The sequence below is a fragment of the Arvicola amphibius genome, chromosome 4 (assembly GCF_903992535.2).
Source record: "Arvicola amphibius chromosome 4, mArvAmp1.2, whole genome shotgun sequence".
Lineage (NCBI taxonomy): Eukaryota > Metazoa > Chordata > Mammalia > Rodentia > Cricetidae > Arvicola > Arvicola amphibius.
This window is the reverse complement of record NC_052050.1, coordinates 90,412,342-90,430,401: the sequence shown is the minus strand read 5'-3', so window position 1 is coordinate 90,430,401 and position 18,060 is coordinate 90,412,342. Positions and strand designations below refer to the sequence as shown.

The following is an 18,060-nucleotide window of genomic DNA, read 5'->3' as shown; positions in this document are numbered from 1 at the left end:
ATTCTTCCTCCATCTCCATTCAGAAAGGGACAGGCTTGTTTCTTTGTATGATATAGAGAAGCAGCTATTTGGTAGAAAATGATACAGTAAGGTGTACTGAGAGGACACTATGGCAATAGCACCCCTAAGCCCAGATATGAATTTCTTATCATCTATCTATCTATCTATCTATCTATCTATCTATCTATCTATCTATCTATCTATTAATCAATCATCTATCTTCATCGAGAATATAGGCATTATGCAAAATGGCTAATTCCAGGGCTGTGCAGGGTGTGTGCCAGATGAGTGTTGAACACTTGGAGGTGCCCAAAGTGAGACCTCAACCAAGAAAAGACAAGTTTCAATTTGTACCAAAACCATATGGGCAAAAATCAGTGGTGAATGGATTATAATCCACATAATAAAGCAGACTCCATATGTCATCCATATATACATACATAGGTGTGTAAAACACCAAGGGGAAGAAAGAAAGGCCCTTCTTCAAAAGAGATTTGGCTGAGTGTGGTAGCGCAGCAGGGCAGTGTTGACACATGTCTTTAATCCCAGCACTCGGGAGGCAGAGACAAGAGGATCTCTGTGAGTTTCGAGACCAGTCTGGTCTACAGAGCAAGTTCCAGAACAGACTCCAAAGCTATACATAGAAACTCTGTCTCAAACCCCCCAACCCCCCAAAAAGAGATCTGTAACCCTCTGACATAAAGCAATGGAAGCAAGATTGTCACTGAACAGATTTCACAGAGACTGCTGTGCCAGGTAAAAGCAGTCAGGTTGTTTAGACTAATGTAAAAAAGAATGACTGAAGCCAGGCAAAGGAGGTGCACGCCTTTAATCCCAGCACTCAGGAGAGGCAGGCAGGTAGTTCTTTATTAGTTCGAGGCCAGCCGATCTACAGAGAAAGTTACAGGACAGTTTCCAAAGCTACAGAGAAACCCTGTCTTGGAAAACAAACAAACAAGCAAACAATGATGGGACATGTGGTATCTGCTGTCTTGATACCCAGAATGGTCTAGAAGGTCCCACCTGAAAACAGTGGCCTGGGCTAGCATCACAGCTGTGGTAGCTCTTATGTAAAACTGGGCAAGATAAATCAAGGACCAATTGCTGCTAGGAAATTTTGTTTTTTATTATTTTATTTTATTTTTTTGGAGTGTGTATGCATGTGTGTAAGAGTTCATATGAGTGCATGCATCACAGTACAAACGTGGAAGTTAGGGGATTTGTGGGAGTCAAGTCTACTCCTTTGACTATGTGGGTCCTAGGGATCAAGACAGGTGGTCACGCATAATGACAAGAGCTTAACCCGTTGAGCCACCTCACTGGCCGTTTATAACATTTTTAAAGTCTGAAATAGTTTTAAAATGAAAAGATAAATTAATTTAAATTAAAGCTTACTCATTCTTTTAAAAAAAATTAAACTGGAAGCATATTCAAGACTAAGCTAGGAGGATGGGGAATTGGAGGTAACCCACGGCAACAGACTGATACCCAATCTTGTACAAAGGAGGTAACATGGGCATCTAATCATGCAAAGATAAAGCTGGGTCTAAAATACCTTCCTGTGTCAGCTGAAAGGCTAACTTAACTCCTCAGTAACTGTTAACTTGAACAAGAAACAGACACAGACAACCTCACTGCCCTGAGGCCTTACTGTCTCATTTATGACTTCTGAACCTGTATTCTCACACTATACTGTCTGTGAGACTTGAGTATGTGCCCTACAATCCCCCTGCATGTGTCTATGTATGTCTGTGATATGATGGTAAGCCACTGGAGGGTAGGGTACTTGAGATGCACATCAGAGACAAAGCCTCCACAGTTCCCAATGCAGTAAATTAAGTATAGTATGGTTAAAAAGATTAATGAGCTGGGAGGGTAGTAACGGCATGTGCCTTTAATTCCAGCATGCAGGAAACAGAGCCAGGTGGATCTTCAAAGAAACCGTCTTGGAAAAACAAAACAAAACAAAAAACCCAAACCAAAAACCAAAAAAGGAAAAAAAAAAAAGATTAATGATTTAAAATAAAATGAAAACACAGTTGTAGGCTTCATACAAAAACAGCACTGAAACCGAAAGGACTTAGCCAAGGTCCAAGGTGCCTTCCACTCAGGCACACCCAACTGCCCCACCTTGGCTCACTTTTAGCATTGCTAGTCACAGGGAAGAGTATAGATGGGCCATCACTTGAAAAAAAACAATGAGTTCACACCCAAAATTGTCCTCATCAGAACTAGAAATGTGGGTATCTTAAGCAAGAGAGAAGAAATAGGAAAAGACAGCAGCAGAGTCCCTGCATCTGGTCAGTCACCAGCACCCTCAGGGTCAGGACAAGAAGTTTCCTCTGTTAGGAGTGTTGCTGTGAACTAGGTCTTCACTGGTGGTAAATAAGTCAGACTAGGTTCCTCAAAAAGGTAGTGAGAGTGTGCAAATCTACTCAGTGGGGAAAAACCATGTCTAGCATGCACAAAGGTTTCATTCCTAGTATTTTTATGCATACTCTCATGTGCGTGTGCATGTGACAATTACACTGGCCAAACAGACACCAGGGTCTTTTAGTCAGACCCCAAACGAGACATAAGGCAGACATACACACTCTTGCACTTGTTATTTTTTGTAAACTTGATACCAATTAGAGTCACCTAGGAAGAGGCACCCTCAAACTGTCTCCATTGTATTAAACTGTGGGGCATTTTCTTGATAAATGGTTCACATGGAAGAACTCAGCCTAGTATGGGCAGTGCTGACCCTGGGCATACCATCCTGGGTTGTATAAAAAGAAAGCTATCTAAGCAAGTCATGGGAAGAAAGCCAGTAAGGAGCGTTCTCCCATGGTTTCTGCTTCCAGGTTTACTCTGGATGGTCATGCAGACTAGTTGCAGGGCCTTTTTGGGTCAGGTCACATTGGAAGACAGGTACAGCGGGAATCCTGAAGACTGTTTTACCTTTTATTAAGTCAAGTCCATGTGCAATGACTACAAGAGAGAAGGAGGAGTCTGGGTCAAGTCACCAACTGTTCCACTGATTCTGCTGGAGAACCTCGTTCCTCAAGGGCAAGGGGAACGCTAAGCTATAGCTAAGCTATAGCTCTGCCAGTTCCCTCATTGTCCCAGAGAGCATGAGTAAGACCCTGGTCCTCAGTTCTTATCTGGTCATGTACCCAAAGAAGACCGTGCCCATAGGGCTGTCACCCAATACCATTGGCTTATCTGACTGAATTCCCACAACATCTGAGTTCCTATCCTGACATCAAAACCTCAGTGATAGTTTACGACTTGGCAGTTGAAAACCCTTTCCTCCTCAAGTTGTTTTTGGTCATGGTGTTTATTAGAGCAACAGCAACCAAACTAGAATAACTCTCTTCCCCTCTCTCCATCTCTCTGTATCAACCACAGAAAACATTAATAACATTATTTCTAATCAAGGACTTCAGAAGACCTAAAAACACATGTCTGACTAGTAGAAAAGGAAACAAGGCTAGTGCAACTGGAGGCGATGCTCTATGCACCTGAAGAATGGCAGAGGTGTCACACTTCACTTTCTGCAGCTGGATGACCAGATCACGTTGCAGAGCTCAGTCTTCCAGGAAGGAAGGAGAACACCATAGTAGTTACAGTTTAGGAAAAGACTCACTAACAGTTGCACACTCTTACAACCCATCAGGAATCACAAGTCTTCTAAGTCTGACAGCAACATATAATCTATACAGATGTGCTTTATTATAACTCTGAAAATAAAAAGAGCCCTTTCACATCTGTTTGAATGATTTTACAACTTCCCTAACAATATTTCATTCTCTCTATAGATAACAAGAGTAGAATCACATGAACATATCAATCAGACCCACCTGAAATGGGGTAGAACTTAGCCTATTAGCCACAGAAAGAAGCAATACCAGCCACAGGAATATAATGAAACCAAATCTATGCCCAGTAGGTGTGTCTCCTTTTCTAATCTATAAACACTTCATGATTTAAATTCCTAGGCCTCATTCGTGTGTTGAGCTTGTCCTTCCTAGACTTGGCAAGGTGTACCCTATCTCTAGTGAATTAACTATTAAGAGGACAAGGCTCACTGATTAATACAACATGCCAAAGAAGTTATCTAAAATAAGGAATGAAAACAAAGATGTTCACTACAGTGTTATTTACAATGACAGAATCTGCAAGGAATAAAAAAATTCATAAAAATGGATAAATAGGCTGGGGAATCATCCTGGTAGTAAATTCCTTTTTAGCATGTACAAGACCCTGGAGATGGTGGAGACACACAGACATACAGGCACATGCCCAAGGGACACATCTACTGCAACCTACTCAATTCTATTATTGGACCAACAATTAGCCCAAATAGCACATAAAGAAATGACCATGGCTGCAGCACATTTATAGGCATTTGTTCTTGTTTTAATGAATTAAAGAGCTCAGTGGTTAAGAGCATAGGCTGTTACTCTAGAGGGTCCAGGTTCAATTCCCAGCACCCACATGGCAGCTCACCATCATCTGTACTTGCAGTTCTAGTGGTATCTGGCATCTTCTGTCCTCTGAGGGGTACTGCATGCATGTTGTGTGAATACACATACATATAAAATTAAAACAAATCCTTAAAAAATGATCACAGTGAAAAATACATTTGATGTTAATGTAAATGTGTTCACAAATACCTACAAGGCTGTGAGAAGCTAACTTCCAAGTGAAGACAGCTGGCAGGGCACAGCCACATCAGTAGACAGTGAGTCTGGGAATTTGGCTCTAAGTTAGCTGTAATATCTTCTGGATGACAGCGATAGGTATCTGTTTGTCCTTTTGTACTTTGGCACACCCACCAAATCAGTCACTGCACAGCCAAGGAAGCAAAGGCCCTGAGGCAGGTCATACTCCAGGCAAGAAGTGTGCATGAAACATAAGTCTTGAAAAAGAAGATTCATCCTAATAGCCCCAGGAAGGAGAACTTCTGGGGCTCCTTGATAGAACCTGCCCACTTAACAGCTATGCAGCAAAGGGAAAACACATGAGGAAAACAGGGAGAACTCAGGAGGATGACTGCTTGTGGGTTTTTGTCTCATGTCTACAACTCACCTCATAAAGGCCTTCAAAGAAGGTATTCTTGTCCTCTGTGCTCCATGACTCCCACTGCCTCCGGACCTTCTTTCCTTCTTCCTTCTCAGGCCCTGAAGAGCCTAAGTTCCGGGAAGAGGAGCGCGAACCTCCTGCAGGGGTGGCAGTAGCAACCACAGATATGTTTCCAGAAGATGATGCGCCACCGTCACCTCCTTGGAGAGAAAGGACTATACAGTGACCTATTCCAGAAGCTGAGGAACAGGAGCAGGAAGGACAGAGGGGCACCAAGGACAGGGCCACTGCCCAACGCAACCCTAATTCTTCAACAGGAGATGCCAGCAAAAGAGCACCCAAAAGCTACTGAGACCTGAACAGAAGCCAGAATTGACAAGATGAATGAATCTAACATGCTGGTAATGAAAGGAGAGAGACTGTGTGGACTGTTTTAACAATACAATGAATTTGACATTCTGTCCATACTCAAGGGTATAATCCTTGTCCTTGTAGCAAATCCAAGAATCACATTGCATCCCATTCTTGTTCAAATGTTTTTATTTGAAACACTCATAAACCAGAGTCTTTTAAAGATTTTCTTAAAATAATTTATTTAATTTTATTTTATGTGCATTGGTGTAAAGGTGTCAGATCCCCTGGAACTGGAGTTACAGACAGTTGTGAGCTGCCAAGTGGATGCTAAGAATTGAACACGGGTCCTCTAAAAGAGCAGCTAGTGCTCTTAACCATGTGTCATCTGTCTAGTCCCTTACCATATTTTGAATAGACAAACTGAACTTTTACGTAACAGAAGGCATTTTATGTGTAAAAGACTGTCTACATAAGATCGGCATTTTTGAATACAGACCACTTAATGCCTAACGTGTTATAGTGTCAAGACCCCTGGTCTCTTTTTATTCCTCTCCAGTAATAAAAATTTGAACCCAAGGCCTTTGTACACACTAGGCAAACACTCTACCACTGAGCTCATCATTTCCATACTAAGACCCCTTCCCTTATCTTTTTCTCTGTCTCAGCATCATCTCTGGGGTCCTAAAGTACTTCCACTCTTAGAAGTTCTCCTGAAGCATCAGTCCCTGACTTTTAGCAAAATCTTTCCAAATCCTTTGCCAACAGGGTAGATGAATAAAATGTAAGGGGTCCTGAAGACAAAAACGAGGTCACAGATAAAGGACTTACGCCCTAGCCTAGTGCTCTGCCTGCTGAGCTGCTTCTTATTGTAGGAAACAGGATATCACAGCACCCCGTTTTAAATAGCAATCTCCTTTTATAAAATTGCAGGACCACAGAATGCTAAGACACCTTCCAAGCTTGAAACAATCTTATGAGAAAATAAGACCACGGAAGAAAAAATTCTTTAAAAACAAATGCCAACTGTGTCAGTCTCATTCAGTAGCCCAGGCTTGCCTTGAAATGAATGGCAACCTTCTTGCTTCAGTCTCCCCAGTACTAGGTTTACAGGCCTTTGTAGAGTGTCTGGATCAGAGAACTCTTGTCACCCTGGTGAGGCTCCTCCTGGAGAGCTTCAGGGTTCCTCACCCCAGAGTTCCCTTTACTGGGGAGTAAATGAAGTAGCTTCATACAAGAGTGTGAAAGATAAAAAAAAATTAAAAATGAGAAGTCCAGCCAAACCTAGTTTTAATACCAGCACTCGGGAGACAGAGGTAGGTGGATCTCTGTGAGTTTGAGGACAGCCTGGTCTACCAAACAAGTTCTAGGACAGCCAGAGCTGTTACACAGAGAAACCCTGTCTCAAACACACACCCACACACAAACACAGAATCAGAAGCCCATTAACCCATAACACTTTAAAGACTATCTGAGCAAAGTATTAGAACACACATAAAGGCTTCAAGCAGGGGCTGCTGAGAGCAGGAAATCGGAGACCTGATTTTCCCTCTATCAGCTTTGTCTAGCCCTTACGTATATGTTGTAGTCTGTGCCACTACGTATAGTTACCAGTGATGAGGGTATGATGTGGAATCACCCTTGGGATTTCAATCTTCTCTTCCTTTTCTTTTCTTTCTTTCTTTCTTTTTTTCTTTTCTTTTTTTTTTTTTTTTTTTTTTTGAGACAGGGTTTCTCTGTAGTTTTGGAGCCTGTCCTGGAACTAGCTCTTGTAGACCAAGCTGGTCTTGAACTCATAGAGATCCTCTGCTTGCCTATAGAGTGCTGGGATTAAGGGTGTGCACCACCACCGCCTGGCTGGGATGGCAATCATTTCTTAGCCTGTCAATGTCCAATATAATATTCTCTAGATGTTGGACAATGGTATCAAACTACATGTCTAAGTAGTGACAAGATCAAGAGAAGAAATAATTCTTTATTGGACTGTATAACTCAGCTTAGTTTTTATATTTTATTTTTTTTCCTCATGGTTTATTTTTTTTATATTTAAAAATTTCCATCTCCTTCCCTCCTCCTCCCCCCTCCCTCCCCTCCTCCTCCCCCTTCCCTCCCCTCCTTCTCCCCCTTCCCTCCCCTCCCCTCCACCCATACCTCCCCTCCCTCCCTCTCAAGGCCAAGGAGCCATCAGGGTTCCCCACTCTATGCTAAGACCAAGGTCCTCCCAACTCCCCCCAGGTCCAGGAAGGTGATCGACCAAGCTGAGAAGCAGGCAAAATTGGGAACTTGAGGGTTGGGCAAGACTGGGCCAAGGGAAGATGGGGAGAGAAAAGTGTGAAGGGGAGAGTGGGGGGAGCTCGGAGGAATGGGGTGCTTGGGATATAGGAAGGGTGGATATGAGAGCAGGGAAGCATATATCTTAATTTAAGGAGCTACCTGAGGGTTGTCAAGAGACTTGACCCTAGAGGGGTTCCCAGGTTTCCAGGGAGATGCCCCCAGTTAGTTCCTTGGGCAGCTGAGGAGAGGGAGCCTGAAAAGGCCAGTTCCTATAGCCATACTGATGAATTTCTTGCATATCACCATAGAACCTCCACCTGGCGATAGATGAAGAAAATGACTGAGCCCCACATTGGAGCACCGGACTGAGCTCCTAAGGCCCTGATGAGGAGCAGAAGGAGAGAGAACATGAGAAAGAAAGTCAGGACCGTGAGGGAACCTCCAGCTGGCGACAGATGGGGAAGGTGACTGAGCCCCACATTGGAGCACTGGACTGAGCTCCCAAGGTCCCGATGAGGAGCAGAAGGAGCGAGAACATGAGGGAGAAAGTCAGGAACGAGAGGGGTGCGTTCACTCATGGAAACGGTGGAACAGAACTAATGGGAGATCACCAACTCCAGTTGGAATGGGACTGATGGATCATGCGACCAAACCCGTCTCTCTGAGTGTGGCCAACAGCGGGGGCTGACTGAGAAGCAAAGGACAATGGCTCTGGGCTCTGATTGTTCTTCATGGACGGGCTCTGTGGGAGTTTTTATATTTTTTTAAAGATTTTTATTCTTTTTGTTTTGTGTATGTGCATGTTCTGTGTATCTGTGTGTGAATCTGTGAAAGTGCCCTTGGGGGCCAGAAGAGGGCACCAGATCCCTGGAGCTGGACTTACAGATGGTTGTGAGATACCTGACATAGATGCTGGGACTGAATTCAGGTTCTCTCAACAATCTGTAAGAGTTCTTAACTGCTAAGCCATCTCTCTAGCCACAACTTGGGGCTATTAAGTGGACTTTCAACTTAGCATAGTCTCTACCCTATTGTGAGTTTATTAGGAGGTAACTTCACTGTGAATCAAAGAGCAGCCATATTTCAAGGTAGAATATCAGCCGGGCGACGGTGGTGCACGCCTTTAATCCCAGCACTTGGGAGGCAGAGGCAGGCGGATCTCTGTGAGTTCGAGACCAGCCTGGTCTACAGAGCTAGTTCCAGGACAGGCTCCAAAGCCAGAGAGAAACCCTGTCTCGAAAAACAAAACAAAAAATAAATAAAAATTCAAGGTAGAATATCTGAAAACATCTCATCATTCAGAAAACTTCACATCTGCACCCATGGAAAACATTTTAGCTAGCTAAATGGGCTCTGGTCTATACTAACAGGCTTATAAAAACAATACAGAAATCAATGGCTTACCAGAAACAAACTGTCCAGTTACCTAGTAGTAACCTAAATAACATAAGGCTATTTAAGTATTAAGAATAAAAAACATGGCCGTGCATACTTTTAATACCAACAATCAAGAGGCAAAGGCAGGCAGATCTCTCTGATCCTGGTCTATTTAGTGAGTTCTAGAGAGACCCTGCCTCACAAAATAAACGAAAATAAGCCAGACAATAATGGTGCACACCTTAAATTCCAGCACCCAGGAGGCAGAGGTAGGTGGATCTCTTTGAGTTCAAGGCCAGCCTGGTGCGCAAGAGTTAGTTCCAGAACAGGCTCCAAAGCTACAGAGAAACCCTGTCTTAAAAAACAAACAAACAAACAAACAAACAAACAATAAATAAATAAATAAATAACATACAAAAGAAACCTAGTTCCTTAAACTCACACCAGTTTTCCAATAGTTAATAACATCACATGGCTCATGGTAACCTTCCTAGATAGTGCAAAGCATTTTACTCAGAGTGGAAATTGCTAATACACTCAGTGCTGTATTTGATATTCACTATTTATTGCTCTGAACACAGCCACAGAATGAAAATAGACTTCAGTCTGCATCTACACCAGCAATGCTACTCAGTTCCCTGGGTACACAGCAGTCCAAGGAAGGGGCTGGACAAATCTCAAGACTATCCTTTCAGCACAACAAACCTGGGGCTTCCTAAAGTGTTTGCAACGGGTAGGGTGTGACAGTACTTCAGGGAGACAGATGTTTCTGTTGTGAACTGGAAATCAAGTCACAAATTAAAAATACCAGTTCTTAAATACCAGGATATGTGGGTCACAGGAACCCATAATTCTTTGGATACTGCAGCTCAGGAAGTGCTGTCTGTCCACCTCTGCACCCCCACAATGGAAGACTTTTGAGTTATTTCTAATTTCCTAAGAAACATAACCTCTCTTCTCCACAGTAACAGCAAGCCAGTCAGCCTGCCCCCCCCCCACTCAGGTTAATTCCTATTAGTCAATGTTGGCACTAGCATACTCAAAAATAACAGACACCCCATTTCAAACCCCAGAATCCAAGTGTCATGAGATTTCACTGGTTCGCTGGTGACCTAGATAAGGAAGACTGAAGTTTATGGAAAACCAAATGAATGCCAATCTGAGGTAGAAGGAACCTCAGGTACAGGATAGACCAAATCTCAATCCCAATCACAAATCTACATCAGTGAGAAGGGCTGAGGCAGCAAGCAACTACTCAGAGCAACAGCTACCATTCCAAGGGCCTGCTATTTGCTTTGAGGTATCTGGCCCTTCCTTCTCATATTTCAAAAGTCTTATATCCTCAGGAGGGAAATTAAGGCAGCCTGGATATTTAAGTACAAAAGAAAATCACTTCATGCAACTATTTCTAGCATTTACTATGTAACATCCTAGAACACAACAGCTTTGGAGAAAGAACGCTGACACTAGTCTTCCTCCAGAATTTCAGGTGAAGACAAAAAGAATAAAAATGGGAACCAGGAACACTGGTGGACTATAATAACAACAGCTTGGAAGAGGCTCAGTGCAGAAAACGCAGAGGGAAACAGAAAGTGACCAAGGTGAACAGGAAAACAGAAGTAAAAATACAAGATGATAAAATGGCTTCGGGGAAGACTGCAAGGACTGGAAGCTTCCGCAGGGTGCAGAGGCATGTAAGAAGGTCAAGGCTCCATGGGTGCTTTGGAGAGCACAGAGGGCTTTGATGATAGCATGCAAGATAAAAGTGCCCCTGAAACGTGAAGAGACATGGCGTATACAAACAGGCTCCCCAGTGGAGAGTCCCCTGAAAGCAAGGACAAGGTCCTATTCTCTCAGGTCTAAGCTTGGCATCAGGCTCCATGTAACAGAAGCTCAGTGACAGCTCAGAAGCAGTGCAGGCAGACAAGGAACCACTGAACACTAGCTTCCTCCTGGCCGCCTGTGCCTCAGTCTCTATACAAGTACACCCAGGTTCTGAAGACCCCACCACAAAACCCATTACTGGGCCAGCTGTGTCCAACCAATTCCAACATTTTCCTCTCTATTTATACAGTTCACCATGCCTATAGTAGGAGTCTCCAGAGCATGTATGGCTCCGACATTACCTGAAGAAGACAAAAATCACCCTGCCTATCAACCAGGAAGGATGAGAAAACAAGAGTAGCTCCTCACTGCTAAATGGCTATTCAATATACAGCAAGCCTGGGAGTAATAGACTATGACTTCAACTTCAAAACACACACACACACACACACACACACACACGAATACCCTCTTCCTCTCTGACCAAAGCATCATGTGGCAATTTTTCTTATACACAGGGCTACAAAATCAGGATTCTAAAAAGGACAAAGTTTGAAACTTGACCGTGAGATCTTTTCCTCAGTTTGTGAAAGATAAGGAAACTGAGGTTAAATGACCTCTCCAAAACCACACAGCTCATTAACAGCAGGTATTAGGACTTTGAAGGATTTCTATTTCTTAAAAATACATTTTTACAAACTTCAGACTGGGTTTGGGAATTATTGCTCTTGATGAGACCTTGGAGAAGGAGAAGGAGAGGAAGAAGAAGGAGAGAAAATAGAGAAGGGGAGGGAGGAGAGAAAAGGAAGGAGAGTGGGAAGGAAGAGAACAAGAACAATTTGGTCCACTTCAAAGAATACCATTATAATACGCCATTTTTTTCCCCCGAGACAGGGTTTCTCTGTAGCTTTAAAGCCTGGGTAGACTAGACTGGCATTGAACTCACAGAGATCCCCGAGTGCTAGAATTAAAGGTGTGCGCCACCACCACCTGACATAATCTGCCATGTTTTAAAAGAACATTAATTCACTGTCTCTCTCTGTGGTTTGTGAGTTTTCTTCTGTGAACTAAAAACATTAACTCCAGAGCGGCAGGCAACCAGCTAAGTCAACAGATGCAGTGATTGGCCTGGTCATTTAGTCTGTTCTCAGAACGCTGTTTCAGAATCATCTACAGGTTTGTCCACTCTCGATTCCAGAACAGAAAAGTATCCCTATGGTCTGTTTGCAGCATAGAGGACAGAGACATTTCACAGGAGCCAAGGATGCTACATACCACCAAGGCTCAACAAGGCCACTTCAGTTTACAATATACACAGTCAAGACATAAGGCAAGAGTTCATGAAGGGAATCTCAGATGCTATGTGATGCTGGCATAGGACATTCACATCAGAAGCTAGTTCACGCAGCTTTGTTTGTAGAGTCGCAGAGGTGTCTAAGAGGTACCATCCCTACCAAGGTCACCCAGAAGGAACTCTTCAGAAGTAGCCAGTACTCAGTGATTGCCATCTCAAGGGACGAACCCAAACACTTACCACTGGCCCAGCCCCATCATCAACTCTCATTCAAAGACGCTGTTTGATTCAGATGAAAAGTGTTCAATAAACAAATGAGGATCCCTCTCAACTCTGGCATTCAACAAGTCCCCAAAGATGCCATCTGTATGCTCCAACTGTTACATGAGACCTTTCCAAGGTGACCAGACTCTAAAATGCCCTCCTTCACACCCTGACTTAGAACCTCAGTTCTCATCCCTGGGTTACTCATTTATCACTTTGGCAGAGATCTTGTCCTCACACCTGCAAGGCTCAGTGTCAACCTCAAAGGTCCTTCCATCCCTCCCACAAAGAAAGAAAACACAACTAAAATCCCATTGTTTCTATAAAAACATAAGTCCTCCTTATGGACTACTATAGGAATTTTTCTCATTGTCTTCTACAGTCAAAACCTTTTATCCCTATGGAACTACAAACAAATGTTTTTAGGTGGTTTTTATATTATTCTTTAGTACTAAGATCATCACAGTTATTCAGCCTAACAAAAGCCTTCTATATACCATATATGACAACATCAATTTTTCAATTTGTGACTTTGCTATCTGAAATAGTTTCTATACACTCCAAAATAAGGCACAAATATCAAGATGCTAAAGCACTCTTTACTAGCAAAAGACAATCCTACAAAAGTAGACACCATGGAAACTACATTAATTTCAACCTTAAAAGGAAATGAGTTAAGTGTAGTAGTGCATGCCTTTAATCCCAGCACTCAGTAGACAGAGGCTGGAGGTAGATTTCTGTGAGTTCTAGGCCAATTTGTCTACAATGCAAATTCAAGGCCAGCCAGAGTTATGTAGTGAGCCTTCAACACAGTAGCAAATGTTACCTTACCTACTTAACAACTTCTTTGAACTGTATGATTTATCACGAACCTCTGAGTAATTACTTGCACATGAGAGCTGCGGCAGCAGGCCCTTTGTGAATTCAAAGCCAGCCTGAGCTAGAGTAAGCCCCTGTGTCAGAAATAAAATTACACAGTTTTGATAGTTTGCTGTCTGCCTTGGTGTCATCACAAGAAGTCTAAGGATTGTGCACCCTGGCTCTTCTTACACATTGAGAACAGGTGTGGTCTATGTCAGAAATAGGGATCACATGTTCAGGCTGTCTTCCATTGTACTAGATTATCACAGAGGGTGTGGCTGAAAGCAAGACAGAGTCTCCTTCTTCCTCTTCTGCCTGGGCCTCAATGTGCTTGGCATTGCTTGATGTTACTGCCCATGCATAACTACAATGGGCTCTACCTCATTCTCATTTAACTAGACTGGGTAGAGGAACCACAGTGCTCTATCCTTCAGTCTTTAGTTGCGCTGACCTCTCCTCTGGACAGTGTGAACACAGAGGCCTCACGGTACATGCCACTGTAGCCCATCAGCAAGTGAATGCTGGGCACAACGCCTGGTGACAAGCCTTGAAAGTAGCTACAAAGCAGTGAAAAAGCACCAGGCCCTCAACCCATCCCCACCTACATGGAGGAAGGTAATGTTCTGGCTGTTTCCTGCTCAAGCAATCCTAAAGGCAAAAGCTAAGCAGTTCACCTGATCTAGAACTACATGTAGATTTCAGCAAGCCTATCTTGCAGAAAGTTCTCTTGAGAACGGATGAGCTCCAAGTCCCTTCTATAAGGGTAAGATGGTAAGTACAGGTCTCAGCCATAAGCACACCTGACTACTAAAAAGGAAATCCACAGTTCAGGCATTATGACTTACTTCTGCCCTCCTACACACACAGACCAGGCATCTAAGAGTTCTGTAGTGGAAGCTGAGCCCTGGACTGCTAGTTCAAACCTCTTTCCAAAGTGGAAAACGGACTGCAAGAGCTGCAAAGTTTAGAAGGCATCTTTTAAACACACCTTCTTAAAAAAATGTATTTTATGTGTATGGGTGTTTTGTCTGCATGTATGTCTGTGTACTGTATACATGCAGTGTACACAGAGGCTGGAAGAGGGCATCAGATCCCCTGGAACTACAGTTAGAGATAGCTGTTGGCCACCATAGGGTGCTGGACACCATGAGCACTTGTCAGTTCTCTTTACTGCAGAGCCATCTCTCCATTTTTTTCTTTTTTTAAAGGTAGGAAACCGAGGCTCAGAGAGATGCACTATTTTGCTGTTGCTGAGTAGTGCTCCAGTATGTGAACTGGCCAAACAAGGGAGAACAGAGGGCTCTAGGTCCCAGCCTAGGTTCTTAGGAACAGTCTCAGTAACTCTGGGGGTTTCAGTCACAGAAGGGTCTTTGAGTCTCCCGACAGTGTGTCAGGGCTGGAAGAATCAAGCAGATCTGCTATTTCTGCTCTAGCTTGAATTCAGTACAGAAACAATAAACCAGCTTCTATAGCCCTTCAAAAAAGTTACAGAAATGAAAATGCCTGTCATGGGGGCACTAAGTCTTCTCTCCCATTATCATTAAGAACAAACAAACATACTATAAAATTTTTTTTCATTCAAGTCAAAGAATCTACTCTTATGTCCTCAGAGAAAGAAAGCAGAGCTATGTACAGAAAAGCAGACAAGGAGAACCTCCATCTTCTCCATAAGTCCTTCCTTCCAAATACCCATTAAGATGAGACTTGGAAAGATGGGAAGCCAACAAGCAAAGGAACCGCCACTGCTTTAGCACATATGTAAGTCATGTTTTTTTCCAAGTGAGACTAAAATTGCAGGCATTCCTCCCTTCCTAGTGACCCATGCTGAGCAGCCACAGTGGAGATTTCCAGGGCAGAAGAGAAATGTTCCTCCAGAGAACCATTTCCAAGGGTTGGCTACACAACATGAATGGGCATGTGGTCACACCTGACTCCTCCTGACTCCTCCTGGAGTGGACTGAGGTGATGATGAGCAAAGGTTTCTCCAAAGCCAGAATGGAGATGACCAGAGCATGATGAAGTACATCCAAAGAGTCTGTGCAGCCCATGAGTGGATGACAACTACCAAGAGGACTCAGCAGACAGGCAGGCACTGCCAAAAAAGTTGTCAAAAGAAACAGATTCTCACTTCCCTCCTAGAAGCATGGCTATAGCTTACTCTATGATAAGCCACATCGTGGACAAGAATCAGAACCAGAAGCACCAATGATGTAAGGGACAAGTTAACCAGGAAGCCTCTTCCACCATGCAAACAAAAGCAAGCCTCCTTTTGTCACTTCACAGTTCCCATCCACCGGGTGCCAGTTTTGGCACCTCTTCTACATACAGCTACGTACATAGCTATACATAAGTAAGGGCGCTTACACCAACATATTTCTTCCCAGCAGTCAAACTTCAAGAGGCACCAATGATTGCCATCGTTCCTTTTTTCTTAAGTGGGTACATCTCTGACAGAAAAGCAAATCTGAACAAATAGAGAACTGAGAGGGCAAGAACGTGATATAAGTAGGTTTTCTGAAATACCATCACCAAAAGCACCCGAAGAACATAAAAGCTTAACATAGACCCAAGAAGCTTAAGCACACCTGTATCTTCTAGTGAAAAGTAGTTTTACAAAAAAAACAATTAAGCTATGTAAACTCATGTTCTTCTAACATCAAAACAAACTTATGTGAGGCAACTTTTAGTTTTGGAAGCATACAAAGTTACCTCGAGCTCAGATGTTTAAGTAAGCATACTCACTTCAAAAGGCTTTATCCTGTGGTATGGCCATGAATCTGAAGGCCAGCCTTCCAGAGGAGGACAAGGCAGAAAGAGTTTAATGGAGCACATTTGGGTCAGATCCTCAACGCAACTTCTCTCTTAGCTCTTCAAACATTTCCTCTTTAAAACTACCAGGATCATCGTGGTAATTTCTATCAATACTTCCCAAAGAAACAATAACAACAACAAAATAAACTATAATAGTTCAAGTGCTATAAATGAGTGTTTTGGTTTGGTTTTTGGAGACAGGGTTTCTCGTAGCTTTGGAGTCTGCCCTGGAACTTACTCTGTTGACCAGGGTCGCCTCAAACTCACAGAAATCCGCAGGCCTCTTGCCTCAGGAGCGCTAGGATTAAAGGTATGCGCCACCACCCAGCTGGGTTTTGTTTTTTAAATACAGGGTCTCACTATGGAGCCATAGGTGGCCAAGACCTTGTTCTGTAAATCAAGTAGGTCTTGTACTCTCAGAGATCAACCCACCTCTGCCCCCCCAAATGCTTAAAGGTGTGTGCCTCCATGCCTGGCTGTAAGTTTAGAGAACACATTGGAAACTGATATTCCATTTGTATTTTTGAAAAAGTCACACAGATCAGTTTAGGCTTGTTATCTTAGCACTCAGGAAGCTGAGGCAGAAAGACTGCTAAGCGCTGAAGGTCAGCCTAAGGCTACTTAGTAAATTCCAGGCCAACCTGGGCTACCTAACAGATCTAGTCTTTAAAAAAAAAGGGGGGGGAGGGGAGAAAAGGGCAAACTTGGTCAGAAATGAGTGCAAGAGCCAATTGCCTGCATAGCTAATAGAAACCATGATGCTGAAATACAAATAAACAAAAGCAGATCAGGAAATACTGGCATGTGAAGAACCAAAATGGGACTTTTAAAAAATTACTTCTTTAAGAGGCCTCAGAAAAGCAGTTACAGTCCCAACACAAGGACAGCACCGTGGGCTGCCTCCTGATAGGACACTGTTGATTTCATCAAGTGGAGATCCTTTCTGTGACACCAAGTATACCTCAGTTGAAACTCTGAGGGTCGCATTTTTGTGTTCTTCATACTTTCAAGCCAGGAACTCTTTGATGGAGGACAATGAGCCAAACCCAGTCTCTGCCATCACTAACTGTACTTTTAAAATTTCTCATCAACAACCTCCCTGGCCCATAAATTTCAAAAGCCCGTTCCTTTGTTACATTTCCACCACTTGAGGTGTTAAAAGAGAGCAAGTACTTTCTCTGCCTCGTCTTGAGCTATTGTGCGTAATTTAAAATGGCTATCCATGGAAAGCCGTCAGGGACCCTTTGGGAATCTATTTCTCTTGCCCAGAGAAAGGACAATCACTGCCCCTTGTCCTGGTGTAAAGAGAAAAGTAACAGACTCGAAGAAGTAGAGGGGACACGTGCCCCTGCAAGTGCCACCCTAGGAGGTCTTGCCACCCGCCAAAGGATAGGGTCCCTACCTTTTCCGCGCGGCCCGGAACCGCTGGCACCACCACTACCCACAGCGCAGGGCGCGTCCTTCCTGGGCCTCTTGCTCTGTGGTCGCACGCTGGACCTGAGGAAGTGGTGCTGGTCTTGGGGACTACCCTGCGGTGGGGACGGCGCTGGTAACCCTCTGGGTGGTGCTGGGGCTCCGGCGGCCCGAGGGGTCTGCCCGTCCCTCTTTGTGCTGCTGCTGTCCTCCGCCGCGTCCGCGCCGCCGGGCCCCTCTCCGTCCAGCGACTCCTCATCAGCCGTCCGCTTGCCCAGCTTCTTGAGCCCTTCCTCCCCGCTGCCGGCGTCGCCCAACTTCACTGTCATCCTGCGGCGGGAGAGGCGAGGAGCGGTGAGGAGGGCGACGGGCAGAAGTTTACCGCCGGCCTCCCAACATGGCGGCCGTTGTTTGTTCCAGCGCCGCCCGCCGCCCGCCCGAGGGCCCGCACAGTACTGAGTCCGACCGGACCGGGACCCCGCCCCGCCCTTGGATGCCCCCAACCCAGGCTGGCCGACACG

The 18,060-nt window shown here is 44.1% G+C and overlaps 1 protein-coding gene across 3 annotated transcripts in view; it reads right to left on the bottom strand.

Annotated features, from left to right (window-relative positions):
* The window catches only part of Cramp1 (cramped chromatin regulator homolog 1), a 61,648-nt gene that overhangs the window by 41,999 nt on the left and 1,589 nt on the right, over positions 1-18,060 (bottom strand). For all 3 annotated transcript variants that reach the window (XM_038324684.1, XM_038324683.1, XM_038324685.1), the window contains exons 2-3: positions 17,529-17,869; positions 5,077-5,270 (exon numbers count right to left, since the gene is read on the bottom strand). In XM_038324684.1, the coding sequence (XP_038180612.1) occupies positions 5,077-5,270; positions 17,529-17,868 (534 nt within the window). In that variant the 5' untranslated portion in view covers position 17,869. The remainder of the gene's footprint in view (positions 1-5,076; positions 5,271-17,528; positions 17,870-18,060) is intronic.